Raw genomic sequence first — 13,271 nt, 5'->3', positions numbered from 1 at the left:
TTGTTTGTCCTGAGCAGTTAAACTGACCAACGTTCTTCAGAAAAATGCCAATTCTTCAGTTTTCCAGCATATTTTGCATATTTGAACCCTCTCCAGCAGTGACTGTGTGATTTTGAGATCCATCTTTTCACATTGAGGACGATTGAGGGGTTCAAACATTCACTGATGCTCCAGAAGGAAACACGGCACATTGAGAGTCGGGGGCTGACAACTTATTGAATTTGAAGATCAAGGTAAATTGTACTCAATTTGTCTTCTGGGAAACATGTATCTTCTGTTGCTTCTGAAGGGCAGTACTAAATAAAAATCAAATGATATTTAAACAAAATAAGAAACATTTGGACATCTTTATCCTGTTCAGAAGTTTTCACCCCCAGCTCTTAATGCATCGTTTTTCCTTCTGGAGCATCAGTGAATGTGAAACCTTTTTTAATAGTTGTGTTTGAGTCCCTCAATTGTCCTCAGTGTGAAAAGATGGATCTCAAAATCACAGTCACTGCTGGAGAGGGTTCAAATATGAAAAAGATACTGGAAAACTGAAGAATTGGCAGGACCTGGAGGATTTTTCTGAAGAACATCGGGCAGTTGAACTGCTCAGGACAAACGACCATAAAAAACAACAATAACAAAAAAACCCAGTCGTGGATCATCCAGGTGACGACACACAGCACTGAGAATCAATGGTTCATAAACTTTTGAATGGGGTCATTTTAATAAATTCATTTTTTTTGTCTTGGGGACTATATGTAAACATGTTTTTTATGTAAAATATCTTATTCAGGACAGAACTAAATAAAAAATATGCATTTTGTATGATCTCTTATTTAGTTAAAATTATTCACATTTCACAGATTCTGCAAGTGGTTCACATACTTTTTCTTACCACTATGTTTTTTTTTTTTAAATGGCCGATGGTTTTGCTAGATAAGACCCTATTCCTCGTCTGGGATCGTGCAGAGCCTCTGAAGCCTTTTTGAAACTGCATTGATTTGGACCTTCAACCGTTGGTTGCCATTGAAGTCCATTATGTGGAGAAAAATCCTTTTTCATTTTGAAGTGAACTAATCCTTTAAAGCTACCCCTTCAAAACACGTTAAGACTCCCGGAAAACTGGTTACTCAACTCGCTAAATGGTGATTCTGATAACCGCAAGACGCTTCCATCTTTCAATGCAACAAATTGCCTGAAACACACACTCACAAAACACAAACGCGCATTCTAGCATCCTGTTTTGATCTAACACACATTGCAACATAAGAAAATAATCACAACATCTAAAACATTCACTTCGTATCATTTGAAGTATAAAAGTCCAAAAGATGGAAACATGCCTTCAGTTCACACTAACAGTACTTGCCTTACAAGGTTGATTCCAGCAACTAATGACTTGGAACATGCATTCGGTAGAAGTCTGAATCCGAGTGTACAGGAGAGAGCATTGTGCCTCGTGATTTTTTGGGCGGTAGTCTTGGAGGCTCTGACTGACCCCTATCTTCTTCAGTCTGATTGCATGGGTCAGAAGACATGAGGAAGGGTCTATCTGCGAAGCCGGTGGGTGGTTGGGGGAAAATGCAGTCTGGAGTCACCCAACGGTTTGACTCCTCGATGCATGGAGGAGGTGGAGGGAGTGGCGAAGAGTCCGGGGTGTAGAAGAACATAGATGGGGGTGGTAGAGTAAGAGACAAGGCATCTTCTGAAGGAAAGGGAAGGGTGGTGTTCTTGAGGCTGAAGTTTGGGTTATGCGGCAATGTGGTTGCCATCTCCAACAGCCTCTCCACAGACTGATCCTCCTCCTCCGAGAGGTTGTCGTAATGCGAGGTGTTGGAAGGTCGCCGGTCACCTGAGGATGGCGGAACATACAGGTTGACGGGAAACTTGCTTAGCTGCCGATAGGATCTATACGAGGAAGGTGATGAAGATGGATCTTCTAAGATGAGATCCAAAGGTTGGGTAATCGGTGGTGGGGGAAGGTTAAACTGGACATCCTCTTCTAGAGGTAAAAGCTCGACCTCTTGTTCGGTGCAGGGAGGAGGTGGAGGAGGTAATTCTGGGAGATTCAAAGAGTGGATACTGGAACAATCTGTTTGGGTTGTCTGGTACGGAGGAGGCCAATCTTCAGACGCCACTGATAGGGGCCTACCGACACATTCATTAACCTTCAACGAAGGAGTCCCTGCTGAAACTGGTGTTGGTTCAGGGCTGGGTAGATGATTTCTTTGTACAGGGGCACTGTCTTTGTTCTCCTGAGTGGACCCTGAATCTTCAGGTTTAGCTTGTGACAGTGAAGAGTTGGAAGCTGATTGGGTGTGCTTTGAAAGAGGGGAGTTGGAAGCCAATTGGGTTTGCTTTGAAAGAGGGGAGTTGGAAGCCGATTCGGTGTGCTTTGAAAGAGGGGAGTTGGAAGCCAATTGGGTTTGCTTTGAAAGAGGGGAGTTGGAAGCCGATTCGGTGTGCTTTGAAAGAGGGGAGTTAGAAGCCGATTCGGTGTGCTTTGAAAGAGGGGAGTTGGAAGCCAATTGGGTTTGCTTTGAAAGAGGGGAGTTGGAAGCCGATTCGGTGTCCTTTGAAAGGGGGGAAGATGAGGTAATAGTAGGGATGTGTTTATAGCTGCTCTGGTTGTGGGTGGTGTCTTCCGCCTGAAGCTTGGTTGAGGTTTGACTGTTGTGTGCGGCTGGTGGTAAGGGTACAGACTCAGTCTGGCTCACTGGAAGCAGCACTATTGGACGCTCCTCACCCAGCGGTATCTTTGGGAACTCGTCTCCCTTGGCTACAAGACAAACCCAGAAAAGACATTTGTTGTAACAGTGTAAAATCGTATAAAAGCACAGGATGAGGAAAACAAGTTTGTTACAAGGTTCCTTAATGTTCAGCAAATAACAGGTCATGAGATTTTTATGAGAGGTCTTAGGGTAGGGAAAAACCAACGCCACAGAACTAACGCTGATAAAAGGTGACAGTGTTTTCGCCTCGCATCAGAGCAAAAAAGCTGCACTTTAACACACCGAGTGAACTACAGCCGACTGTAAACTAGCAAGCATGTTACAAAAACGGTAAACAAATCTTGCTGATCACTTTCTTTATTCCACTCCACTCATGATATTATTCAAATATTCGCCCAGGAACACTCAGGTAAGATGATGTAAAATTAGAACAGCCTTCTGTCTGTAGCGCTTTAACTTCTTTGCTCGCTGTTTTGCTATAATTCTTGTGCACGGATTGGCTGTTCAGTTTAGTGAATGAGTCCGAGTTCTCTCCCTCACCAACGGCGATTCTACATGTTGAATCGGCGCCAAAAAACCTGACGCCGTCCGACTAAAGCCAACGGTGAAAAAACTAAGCTGGCTGACCATCAAAAACGACCGATCGTCAGCTTGGTGTGTCCCAGGCTTTAGATTTTAGATGACACTGACTTCTTTACGTGCATAGAGGTTGTCCTGATGAGTTTTTGTCTTTATTTAATTTCTATCATACAATGTAAAGAGATGTCAATGTACAGAGACATCTTCATGTTACAATATACGAGCAAGAGTGCCATTTTTCCCAAATATCAGCACAATTGCAAATGTGATATTGTTTATTTAACTGTTGTATAAAATAAATAAGTTAACATTGTGAGTAACATCTTGCATACAATATTGTTTGTTTTTCCTTCACTTAGCCAATGAAAATTTCAAAACGAAACCACAGGGGAACCGAGTCTCCGAGCAACACACTGCGGTGATTCATTACTGAATTAATTCGCGTTTTGAACAACTCTATTGAATGAGCCATTAAATCATTAAACAAAGGCGGTCACTTGTTTATATCCTGAATGAATCCGCTGTTTGAACAAATCAGTTGAGTGAAGGACTCGCTCATTAAGACCTTTTTAAGTACCTTTTAATTAAAGTTAGAAATTGTAAATCATTTCATATTTAAATTGAATAAAAAATAGCATTTCATAGCATTATTTATGTAGGCTAATTGTAAATGCAGTGATATTAATGCCACTGATGCCGCTTCTGTGTCATTTCTGCACTGCAAAAATGGATTTCGTTTTTTTCCTCTACCCTTCAAATTGCGCGAATTGAAATTGCAGAATGAAAATACGCCTAATGGAAATGTGTCAATTTCGCAAAAACTTTTTGCGACATATGGGAGTTTTTACGCTCGCATGATGTGGTTTTTCAGGCAAAATACGAAAAAGGAAACAGTTTTTCCACATTTACAGGTCACCTGGCGTAAGTGAAAGTCGATCATTCTTTACAGGTGACACGGACAGAAGACGAGACAGAGTTCTTTATTAAACTCATAAAAGACAATAGAATTACATGAATATTGGATTCTAAACATTATCATGAAGACCTTGAAGCAGATTTGAGGGAGAAACACCTTAAAAATAATGGCTAGTGTTGGTGGCTGGGATATACCTACCAACATCCGTGGCATAATCTTTGGAATGACTTATCGCGAGAGGAAAAAAATAAGTTTTAGTCGTCATTTCGTTTTTTTTTATCGACATTTAGAAGATATCGCAAAAGTTGTGTGCAAATCTGTAATGGAAACGCGGCTAGTGATTTCATTTGATTGACAACAGCCCTATTCTGTGTTATTAATCTAACTGAATTTAATTTGAATGTTAGAATTTGACAAAAGTTGATGCATACATTTAATAAGTTAAGAAAAAAATGCTCTTATATTAGGTAAAAATGCCCATGGGAATCAATTTAAGGTAGCAAAAAGAATTAATTTGAACTGACCACACCATAGAATATGAATGTCTTTGAGTCAGCTGTCCACAACAGGCCTAAACCAGCCATGGTACCAGAACAAAAACACGCTCAGCAAAATTTCATCTAATTATTATCAACAACAATCTTTAAAAAATAGAGATATAGGCATTTTTTTTTGTCAATATTGCACACCTCTAATGTACAGTATTAATTATTATTTCTTCAGGCTTTAAAAAGCCTAAAATGTGCCTTAAAAAGTACTTTAAAAAATGTGCAGCAACCCTGGTCATATGGTTCTTGAGGATAACTCTATTGGCTTCCAACTTCTTCCGTGCAGAGGTTTTCTAAACAACTAGGGGATATAAACGGCTTTGCGAAAGCTTCTCCTATAGCATCAGACTGTAAAACTCTTATTTTTGGGTTCTAACTGGAACCTTTACTTTTAAGAGTCTACACAGACACTAAAGACATTCAGAATAGAATTGTAAAGTACATCTTGTGAACACAACATCCTCAACTTTACTAATTATAGTTTTTTTTACCTGGAGGAGGGAGGTCAAGCTTCATCTTGCGGAGTTCTGACATAGATGTATGTAGGTGCTCAATAACAACATCATCGCTCATGCTGAAGGAGGAAGCAATACGGTCCTGTAGAAACTCCCTCAGGTCCTCCAGAGACATCTTCAGAAGATTCTCTGAAAGGAAGAATTAAGCTTTAGACTTTATAAACCAAATTAATCTCATCTACACTACCCAAATAGCAGCATTAGAGACTACTGGACAACAGTATAGGAAGCTCATTTATTATTACTACTACTACAACAAACATAACTCTTTTGTATTTTTGAGTGCCACTGCCCAGACTAAATATAATATTATTTAATGCTCAATGGTGCAATGATGATCGTTTATGAATCGCCCAAAATGGGATTTGTATAGCTACCAACTCTCTGTAACCTGAGCTTTAACCACCATACAGTTCTGTGTTTTAATAGTGATAGCTAATGGATTGTCCATTGTGGACTTTGTTACTAGCCCAGATATTTAACCACTAGACTACAGAGCTCTAGCCTGGTCCTACCAGACTCTTGTACATTTCATTTGTACAGAGTCTGTCCAATCTCCATTGACAAGCGTTAACTTCCTTGAAGGCGGGTAGTCTGTTGAAGTTTAAAACTATTGGATCTGCCCAGAGCCACTCTGGATCTGCCATAACCAATCGCTAACGTTTGGTCGTGACGCATGTCATCTCAAACTAGCGTACAACATCAACGTCATCGTTCTCAGCCACTCCCTCTGTTCGTTGATTGGACCGGTTAAAATTTGGCCGGAGAAAACCAGAGAATATATCGCAATCCCAGACGGAGTACTGAAGGAAAATGAAAATTGAGCGGAAGTACGTAGGAGGGCGGAGCCAGGCTAACAGAGATCCACCAAAGTGGAAAGCTTACTTACTTTTGTACAATTTGAGGAGAGTATAGGCCATGGCGGTCAGAACCTTTTCTCCCTCTAATATGTAGATGTCCCAAAGACGCAGGGTGAGTGTGAAGGGTGTCTATGAAGTAGAAACACAACAGAGGCAAGTCATCAACCGGCTAAGCAGAGCTCCAACATGAATAAAACATTGACAAGATCCTCTAACGGCTTCAGCCTAGCCATATAAAACTTTTAGCAGATGATGTTTCCAGTCTTTTTCACACGAAAACTCTCTGTAAGCGAGTGGCGTGATTCTCTTCCCTGGATATTCGGCAAAGAGTTGCAGAATTTGGATTGTCCTGGCCTAGCAAGGGACAGATGAGCTAGTACAAATGAACCTTTTGTCCTGGCCTGGACTAGACAGAGAGGAGGTCCAGAAAGAGAGAGTGATTGCAATTTCACAATTTATCTATGCCTAAAAGATGCCTATTAGTACCTTAGAGTAGTGATGTATGCCCTTATGGTACCACTATGAACCTTTTAGAGTAAATAAAAATGGAGAAAATGTTGATCAGTTGAAAAATTATGCCTCACCCTGTCAATAAAACACTGAAGGAACCATTTGGTTGTGTAGATACCAGTGGACATCTGTTCCTTATCCTGAGTTGAAGACAACATTTGAAAAACTGATTACTTGTATTTTGTTAAAGCCAAGCAACTTAAGGTTAAAATAAGAAATCTCACCATGTGTTTCCTGAGTTTTGGAAGGAGTTTGGACAGTATTTGGTCATGATGAAGCTGAAAACGATGGAGTTTGGGAAACCCTGGGATGAAGAATCCTTTTAGAAACCACAGAGAAAGACCGAGAGATGTATCAGTAATTACAGCACGTTCTACAAAAACAAAAGGTCTATCTATTTATCTAGAGAGAGTGAGAGAGACTCACCATGCATGGCATGTTTCTGATTGGTCAGTAGCTGTGATAAGGCCCAGAATGCATCTTCCTCGTTCATGTACATGAGCAGAATGGCAGCGATCTGGCTCATCCCCTGACAGTAGCTCACTTCCTACACAAAACCACATAACCAGCAGTGTTGGGTAGGTTACTCTAAAACACATTAAACATTCAGACATAGAGAGTGGCCTAAGCCCTAAGGAAATAATAATAGTGCTCATTTAACTAACTACAAAACATTTAGCGCTTCTTTACTCCTGCCATAGAAAAAGAATATCATCTCCAAAGAACGTCTCCTCCTGATTCTCTCCACCTCTTTCTCTCTTTCAATCTCTTTTCCCCCCTCCATCGCCCTCCTCTTGCCCAGCTGACCCACTTTGTATAGGAACATCGGGAAGGAAAAGGAATTTAGTACCATTTCCTGTCTTTTTGAGACTGACACGCTCCTCATTTTTACAAACAAGGAAATTTGTGTGCATCTAATGTTCCAGCAGTTTTGTCAAACATCCTGTCAAACCATCATATATACAGTAGTGTGAAAAAGTGTTTTCCCCCTTGTTAAATATGATTAAAGATGGCTGTAAAAAATAAATCTGCATTGTTAATCCTTTTGATATTTTATTAAAAAATTTTGCATTGAAGTAAAATAATTGAAAGTTGTGGGGAAATAAAACACGTTGGGATTTGGGAACTACGGTGACGCATTGCTGCCACATACACATGATTTTTTCTATTTAAGTATGTCGTAATAACGAGAGATGTCGTTTTAACTATATTATACTATATTTAACTATATATTTTCTCCTTATAAGGACATTGTATAGTAATGTGTACAAAATATGCCTTTATCCCCATTAGAGAATTTATATAGCCTAATTTCTATATTCGCATTTGGATGCTAACTATTTATTATGGTAACAATGCTTTGTATGACTAGTGTCCCAGTCTAAAAGAGCATTCACATGAGCAAAAACCTGTTTGGAATAACACCAATGCAGCGGTAGTCACGATTGTATACAACAGACAGTATAAATTGAGTCAAATAACTTTTCTAATTGGTTGACTGCATTTTTAGTTCGATAATGATTAGACTGTGAAGTTTGGATTTTCCCCTAGGCCTACAGTAGCATAACTTAAGATAGCCTAGGCCTACTTCGTCATTTATGGTATTGTTGTCTATATAGTTGTATAATATTTGAGTTTATTTATTATAATTTGTTTATTATTATTAGGCTATGTGCATATTTATTTTGAACATTTAGTTAATTACCATTCCTCTGTTGGGTTGTAGTCACGGAGTAGGGAGAGAAGGGCGAAATGTTTGAATTTGCATGGTGGTGGGTTTTTTTAGGCTACCATTTCGTTATTTTGGCTCGGAATTTCGTTTATTGGAAATATCAACTGAATTTAGAAATGTGTTTGAAATTAAAAAAACATTGCATTTAATAAACAAAATATATTTTTTTTTAAATGAAGACAGCGTTTGGATTGGAGTGCATGCAAATTAATCCGTTCCCTGAGTCCACGGCCTTTGTTGTTATTGTGAGTGTACACGAATAAAAGAAGACAGTTTATAGTTTATAATTATGTCTTGCACTATCTGTATGGCTAAAAATGTATTGTGAGTTGTTTCCGCTGTCATAAAGGAAAAAATGCGCCGGTGCTTTCGTCGGACAGAGACAGAGGCTTAAAGAAAACGTAGCCTATTTAGTTTCATAGTTAGGTTTAAGTATTAGCCTATAATAATAATCTTTTTTTTATTTTATTTCATACGTTGATTATGAAAAGTGAGCAGCATGAGTAAGGCTATACATCAGATGCGCACATGTCTGGAGACATGGAGTGGGGTCAGACATGATTTTGACTTCATTGAGTTTTATTTTGTAGAAAGTATTTCTTTAAACTGAATTTCGTTTTGTATTTTTATCTTAAATAGTATTTTAATTTTGATCGATGTTTCATTGCCTGTATATTTAATAAATAAAAAGCAAACCAAGATCGTCGTGAATGGATTGACGTGAGAAACGAACCCACTGGGCAGTTTCCGCGGCCTTTGAGTAAGGTTGAAACTATAGCGTCTTTCCATTTTTAATACATTTCTTGATTATGTCTTAATTACAGTAGGCCTATAGATAGTTATGACATTTGTGGCTGCAACGCGGGGTCAGTCATTGGTTAAAGTTACGCCACTGAGGCTAATCATGAGTGGGCCATGGCCCAAAAAAGTTGTGACATTTTTATTCAGATGGCTATCTGTTATGAACTGTAAGCTACGTCAATTATTTTCAAACAATTTCGTGCTATGGGCACTGCCACTGATATAGGCAGCGGAAGAGCCTATTTAACGCTGAGCTTCTGCTTTTCGAACATGGAAGTGTGACAAAGGCCATTCTATAAATTCTCTAATGTGGATAAAGGCATATTTTGTACACATCACTTTACAACATATGTCCTTATTAGGAGAACATATATGTAGTTTTAACGAGAAAATTGTCGTTAAAAAATAATGTCTGCGGCAGCAATGCGTCACCGCAGGGAACAATTATTTGCCCCCTTTTATTAAATACTTTTTGCTCCATGTTGTTGCTTCTTCTCTTCAGTTCACCCCTCTCATTTTCTATAGGGTTCAGGTCAGAGGCTGGGATGGCCATTGCAAATGCTTGGTTTTGTGCTCAGTGACCCATTTTTGTTTTGATTTTGATGTTTGTTTTGGATCGTTGTTCTGATGGAAGATCCAACCACGGCCCATTAAAAGATTTCTAGCTAAGGCCATCCGGATTTTTTTATCTGCTGGTATTTGATTGAATCCATGATGCCATGTATCTGAACAAGATGAATGAAATGAAATACTCTGCTGTCTCTTTAATGCTGTGGGCCTAATTTACTGCCAGAGGTCCTGGACATCTTTTTCAGATACATGGCACTGAGCACAAAACCAAGCATCTGCAATGGCCATCCCAGCCTCTGACCTGAACCCTATAGAAAATGAGTGGGGTGAACTGAAGAGAAGCACCAACATGGAGCAAAAAGTATTTAATAAAAGGGGGCAAAAAATCGTTCCCAACGTGTTTGAGAAAAACCTTTATTTCCCCCTCACTTTCAATTATTTTACTTCAATGAAAGGTTAGATTTGTGCAAATTTTTAACATAAAATATCAAAAGAATTAACAATGCATATTTATTTTTTACTGCCATCTTTGATCATATTTAACACTTTTTCAAACTACTGCATATACATATAATGATTATATGCACACAGGGTGTAATCTCCAGTTCTCAAGATCCAGAAAAACAATACAAAATTTAAAAATACAAAATTTTAAGATGCACAACAGTAATGTTTTTCTTTTCTTTTTTAAAGCATGTTTATAAAAGCTACTTAAATGTCCTAATTGAACTAAGGCCTAACTGTAAAACCAGGCTGTAGTTTATTACAGCTTTATTTTTATTATTTTTTAACGTTTATTCAACTTTGAAGGTTATACATTTGCAAACAAAAGGGGTTATAGGCATTATCAACCGTAAAGGCACACAAGCACAGTTCTAAAATTGGAAATAGTATATCATCCATGTTAACTATTTTTAACATGCTACCATTTGGGACATAATTCTCCTATTTAGCTTGCATGCTATACAGTATGGATAGTATGCAAATTGGCATGCAGCCATGTCTTTATTCACTGATAAAATACAAGTTTATTTCATTGTTAGGGTCTATAGTTATTGTATTTAGCTCAACTTGAGAACAATAGAGGTGAATGGGAAGTTGCCATTAGTGCGGTAATTGTGTGTGTCTGTGTAGGACTGTGTTGACAGGGTGGGACACCGAACTGCCCTTCTCCCCCTCTGCCCTGGTTCATCCAGCACATGCTGTTCTGAGTTACATAACACATCTACACACAAACATCCAGACTCCGTCAGTCCCTCACCGTGTTGTAGACCGAATAAGCTGCCAGCACATGGAACAGGGCTTGCTGTCTGTAAAGGACAAAAAACACAGGTCAAAAACGGCCTTCAGTTGTTACCAAAAGTAAGGAAGTTCAACAACAACAATTTCAAATATACAGTTTCAATGTGGGTAATGATGGTGATGCTAATAGTGGGCCAAAAATTGGGTCAATGATGTGAAGCTATTATTTTTGTGACTGATTCAAAAGTACATTAATATGAATTTTATACAGACAAGGAATCTGAATGTGACTGTTCTATGATGAACCTTAATTTATGATATTTTGTGCAAGCACAAAGTTCAGGTTGTACAATCTTTAAATCCAGTTGATATAAGTACAATCTTGAGATGTTTGAGAAGAGTCTGTGAAGTTTAACAACCTGCTATTTTATTTGTATTTTTACTATTTTAAAGCAGAAATGAACTAAAAAAAAAAACAGACAAGAACCATGAAATGTAGGTTTTGTGTACGAGAAAAACGTGTCTGAGGCTTTAAACTGCACACGTGACAAGATGCGGTAATGCTTATGCTTTAGTTTGAAGCATTTATCAATTTAAATTCTTATGTTTTGGACGACTTGGATAATGTTTCACTCTGTGTCCTCCGCTATTTTCCATGTGCATTTTGTCAATAGAAATGGGTAATTCACTACTGTAAAGCGACATGACCTCCTGATGGTTTATGAGCACAGTGCGCAGCCGCGACTAAACGATAATAACATTTGTTCTTGATTATTTTCATTATCGATAATAATCGATTTTATCGATTTGTTTTTGCAGAGATAGACAACTCTGCATGTTGCAATCACAAGAAAATTAAAGCTTGATAATGAGGAAACCATTTTCTTATGATCTCGACATAATAAAAGTTTTCTCGTTATAAAACTTAATTTTCTTGGGATCGCAACATAACATAAGTTGTGAGAATGAGAAAACAACTTTTGTTATGTCGAGATCACAAGAAAATTAAGTTGTGATAACGAGAAACTTATGTTGAGATCACGAAAATTAAGTCGTGAGAATGAGAAAACAACAACTTTTGTTATGTCGAGATCCCAAGAAAATTAAGTCGAGAACTAATTTTGTTGTCGAGATCACGAGAAAATTTATTTGCGATAACGAGAAAGTTAAGTTACGATAACAAGAAACTTAAGTCGAGATCACGAAAATTAAGTCGTGAGAACGAGAATTTTCTTGTGATCGCAACATGACAAAACAAAAGTTGTCTTCTCGTGGTCACAACTTAACTTTTGTTATGTTGCGATCACAAGAAAATGTTCTCGTTCTCACGACTTAATTTTCGTGATCTCGATTTAAGTTTCTTGTTATCGTAACTTAATTTATTTGCGATAACGAGTTTTCTCGTGATCTGGACAACAAAATTAGTTCTCGACATAAGTTGTTTTCTCGTTGTACAACTTAATTTGCTTGTGATCTCGACATAACAAAAGTTGTTGTTTTCTCATTCTCACGACTTAATTTTCGTGATCTCCACTTCAGTTTCTCGTTATCGCAACTTCATTTTCTTGTGATCGCGACATAACAAAAGTTGTCTTCTCATGGTCACAACTTAACTTATGTCGCGATCATGACGAAATTAAGTCATGAGAATGAGAACTAATTTTGTTGTCAAGATTACGTCAAAAATTATGTCGAGATCACGAGAAAATTAAGTTGCGATAACTAACAAGAGAATGAAGACAATATCACAAGAAAGCCGTAAGAACACGAAAATAATTTTCTTGTGATCTCGACATAAATTAAGTTGTGAAAACAAGAAAAATAATAATAATCCATGTCCTTTAAGGGCTTCCGTAGAAAATTATAATTTTCCATTAAAATATAATATAATAAAAAAGCTGTTTCATTTTAAATCAATTTGATCTATTTTTATCCTTTTTTTGAGCATGAACATCCTTCTTTGTCAGTAACCCAACTATATTTTGAGCAAAAAGCACTGAGGGTCCAGCCCAAATTGAACCAGAAACCAGCTCACAGTAGCAGTAAGAGTCCATTCATGCATAAGCCATCACATCCAAAGGAGAGGTACATTAATAATTCATAGCGTCTGCAGATTTAAAAAGATTTAGCAATGCACAGCAAGACCCTTGGCAACAAGGAAAGCAGAATTGTGACTAGTGTGTTGTAGAAACACTCATGAGTAACACAAACAAACAGCAGATGTGTTAAACGGCACTTCCGCCCCATATATGCCGTGCAGCACTAATAAAAATATAGA

The 13,271-nt window shown here is 38.0% G+C and overlaps 1 protein-coding gene across 1 annotated transcript in view; it reads right to left on the bottom strand.

The window, feature by feature from the left end:
• Positions 1–733: 733 nt before the first annotated feature.
• LOC307122063 (uncharacterized protein) overlaps positions 734–13,271 on the bottom strand; it is a 39,774-nt gene continuing 27,236 nt past the window's right edge. The window contains exons 8-14 of the mRNA XM_079809878.1: positions 11,013–11,061; positions 7,075–7,195; positions 6,873–6,967; positions 6,723–6,788; positions 6,168–6,267; positions 5,255–5,407; positions 734–2,767 (exon numbers count right to left, since the gene is read on the bottom strand). Of these exons, the coding sequence (XP_079666004.1) occupies positions 1,380–2,767; positions 5,255–5,407; positions 6,168–6,267; positions 6,723–6,788; positions 6,873–6,967; positions 7,075–7,195; positions 11,013–11,061 (1,972 nt within the window). The 3' untranslated portion in view covers positions 734–1,379. The remainder of the gene's footprint in view (positions 2,768–5,254; positions 5,408–6,167; positions 6,268–6,722; positions 6,789–6,872; positions 6,968–7,074; positions 7,196–11,012; positions 11,062–13,271) is intronic.

The sequence above is a fragment of the Gobio gobio genome (genome assembly GCF_949357685.1).
Source record: "Gobio gobio genome assembly, chromosome: 25".
NCBI classification, from domain to species: Eukaryota; Metazoa; Chordata; class Actinopteri; order Cypriniformes; family Gobionidae; genus Gobio; species Gobio gobio.
Note: the sequence above shows the minus strand (reverse complement) of the source record. Positions and strands in the feature narration are given on the sequence as shown.